This window comes from Musca autumnalis, unplaced genomic scaffold, assembly GCF_047663935.1.
Source record: "Musca autumnalis isolate F117 unplaced genomic scaffold, ASM4766393v1 scaffold_2, whole genome shotgun sequence".
Classification (NCBI taxonomy): domain Eukaryota; kingdom Metazoa; phylum Arthropoda; class Insecta; order Diptera; family Muscidae; genus Musca; species Musca autumnalis.
Genome location: NW_027411755.1, coordinates 141,358,030 through 141,360,692, shown reverse-complemented (window position 1 = coordinate 141,360,692; position 2,663 = coordinate 141,358,030). Strand labels below are relative to the sequence as shown.

The window sequence follows — 2,663 nt, the reverse complement described above, 5'->3', positions numbered from 1 at the left end:
ATTATATTTTATTTTGTAACTCAAGTTAAATCGTTAATAATAGTCCTTTGTTACAGAAACACACTTATAATATCTTCTCATTTGTTTATCTTAACCCCCTTGAAAACACTCCCAATGCTTATCGTTTTATATGTTAATCTATTAGGTGTGCCCGTGTGTAATAACTGTTTATTTATGTATACTATAAAAGCATATCTTTGAAAAAATTTGCTATAAAACCAAGAATTTTAACAATATTTTCACAGTCTCCGTGAAACCCACATTAGGAGAGCAGAGACACCTTTTGAGCAACAATGGCACAAAAACTCGCCTTACAATTTTTAATAGTGTCTCTGACCCTAGCGTTGGGTTCTTCTGGTCGCATTGTGGATGACTATGGTTTCCACAATCCGCAAGTGTTAGCAGGTAAAACGGTGGAACCAAAAAGTACTATTGTTATTGAAACCCTAGGTGTGGACAAACCTACCCCGGAAGAAGAAAAAGATCCAGAATTTTGGCGTAGCATGGCAAGGGCGGAAGTTTTGAAAACGCTAGAAACACAAAATCTAAATGTAAACAAAGCAAAGAATATTATTATGTTCCTTGGTGACGGAATGTCCTTGTCTACGGTGGTGGCTGCTCGCATCCTGAAGGGTCAACGAAAAAATCACACTGGTGAGGAAGATGCTTTAAGTTTTGAAAAATTCCCTCACATGGCATTGAGTAAGGTAGGTTAAATAGTTTCTCAATTCAGGATTTGAAAATAATTAATAGTTTTTCCCAAACTAGACATATTGTGCCAATGCCCAAGTTCCTGACTCAGCTTGTACCGCAACTGCATACTTGTGTGGTGTGAAAGCCAATATTGTGACCATTGGTGTAAGCGCCAATGTGGAATACAACAACTGTAGCGCCAGCATGGATCCAGCAAACCATGTTTCTTCCATAGCTGCCTGGGCACAAAAAGCCGGAAAATCAACTGGTTTCATTACCACAACCACTTTGACACATGCAAGTCCATCGGGTACTTATGCTCATGTTGCCAATCGCCTATTCGAAAGTGATGCCGATGTTATGTCCTATGGACATGATCCAACCACATGTATGGATATGGCTACCCAGCTTGTTACCCAAGAACCTGGACGTAACTTTAACGTTATGATGGGTGGCGGTATGGCTAAATTTTTACCAAAAACTATGAAAGATTTCCATGGTAACAACGGCATACGCGAAGATGGTAAGAATCTTATTTCCACCTGGCAAGCCATGCATCCAGATGGAGTTGTTGTTGCAAATCGGGCACAGCTCTTGAGTGTCAATACCACAAATGTTTCACGTATTATGGGCGTTTTCCATACCAAATCTATGGACTACCATGCCACAGCTGATAAAACCAAACAACCCTCATTATCGGAAATGACAGAGACAGCTTTGAAACTTTTGCAGCGTAACGAACAAGGTTACTTTATATTTATTGAAGGTGGTAACATCGATACCGCTCACCATGCAAATCAAGCAGCCATGTCATTGGATGAGACCTTGGAATTTGAAAAGGCCATACAGTTAGCTCGCGACATGACAGATCCCAAGGATACACTCATCGTTGTTACATCCGATCACGGACATGGTTTAACAATTAGCGGTTATCCTGGTCGAGGTGCACCAATAGTCGGTTTAAGTACTCATGATGTAGGATCTGATGGTTTAAAATATTCCACTCTGAACTATCCCTTGGGAATAAACCAATATGTCGATGAAACTGGTAATCGTTTGGACTTGGAACAAATTCCTCGTGACATAAGTAAGTGACTTAGAACAAAGCATCTCCACATACTTGAGGCAATAATTGTTTTTTTTTTCTTGTTCCGTTCTATGTAGATACCATTTATCCTAGCCATATTAAGTCCTATGCTGGTCACCATTCAGGCGAAGATGTTGGAATATTTGCTTCCGGTCCTTTTGATCATTTATTCACTGGAGTTTTGCAGCAAAATACAATTCCCCATTTGATGGCCTATGCAGCATGCATTGGTGATGGTCCAACAATGTGTGATGAAAATCAGACGGCTTAAATAATTAAAAGAGAAATTTAATGAGTAAATGTAAGAGTTATAGAAAGCTATGAAACATATATTATGCAAAATAAAATATTTCAATTTTTTCTCAAAACACAAATATTTTATTTTTGTCCCATAAGTATACTCTGTCGGTCACTTGCCCCGCCGCAATTTTTATTTTACCTTTACCTGTTTAATATTATGAAGGCTAAAAGAACAGTCATGATCTGTTTTTGCACTTAAAATTACAATGAAAACAAATTTGTTCAAAGATTCTTGGTAAATAGTATCCTCCTTTGATCCATTTTACCATATATAACGCCCATATTAGTGGCGAGTTTCAAACTTGAAAGGTTTTCACTGGATGGAGTGTACAACATTTTTGCCCTTTCGAACTTAATATATTAAAGTTGTAAAGCAAACATAAGGTATATAGGGTAGATGCTTCGTCAAAGGGACACCTGCGCTGACGCCAATTTCCTTGAAAGTAGTAAATAACAAATTTCATTTCGGTGGGATATTAAAGGCGTGGGTCTATACAGACCAATCAGGTAGAAAATTTCATACCCAGAAAAATACCAACTTTTTTTCGGTGGGATATTGTCGCCAAAACCTTCAAAATACCGA

At 38.2% G+C, this 2,663-nt stretch overlaps 1 protein-coding gene across 1 annotated transcript; it reads left to right on the top strand.

The window, feature by feature from the left end:
- Positions 1-245: 245 nt before the first annotated feature.
- LOC141394679 (membrane-bound alkaline phosphatase-like) lies at positions 246-2,148 on the top strand. The gene is made up of 3 exons (XM_073969457.1): positions 246-707; positions 769-1,780; positions 1,858-2,148. Exons 1-3 carry the CDS (start codon positions 294-296, stop codon positions 2,049-2,051), a joined length of 1,620 nt encoding a protein of 539 aa, XP_073825558.1. The 5' UTR covers positions 246-293; the 3' UTR covers positions 2,052-2,148.
- Positions 2,149-2,663: the final 515 nt, after the last annotated feature.

Excerpts from the sequence above, each read along its gene's own strand:
- LOC141394679 (XM_073969457.1), top strand. The coding sequence starts at position 294 with ATGGCACAAAAACTCGCCTTACAATTTTTAATAGTGTCTCTGACCCTA. Across the intron at positions 708-768 it reads CTCACATGGCATTGAGTAAG|ACATATTGTGCCAATGCCCA; the intron begins GTAGGTTAAATA and ends TTCCCAAACTAG. Across the intron at positions 1,781-1,857 it reads ACAAATTCCTCGTGACATAA|ATACCATTTATCCTAGCCAT; the intron begins GTAAGTGACTTA and ends CGTTCTATGTAG.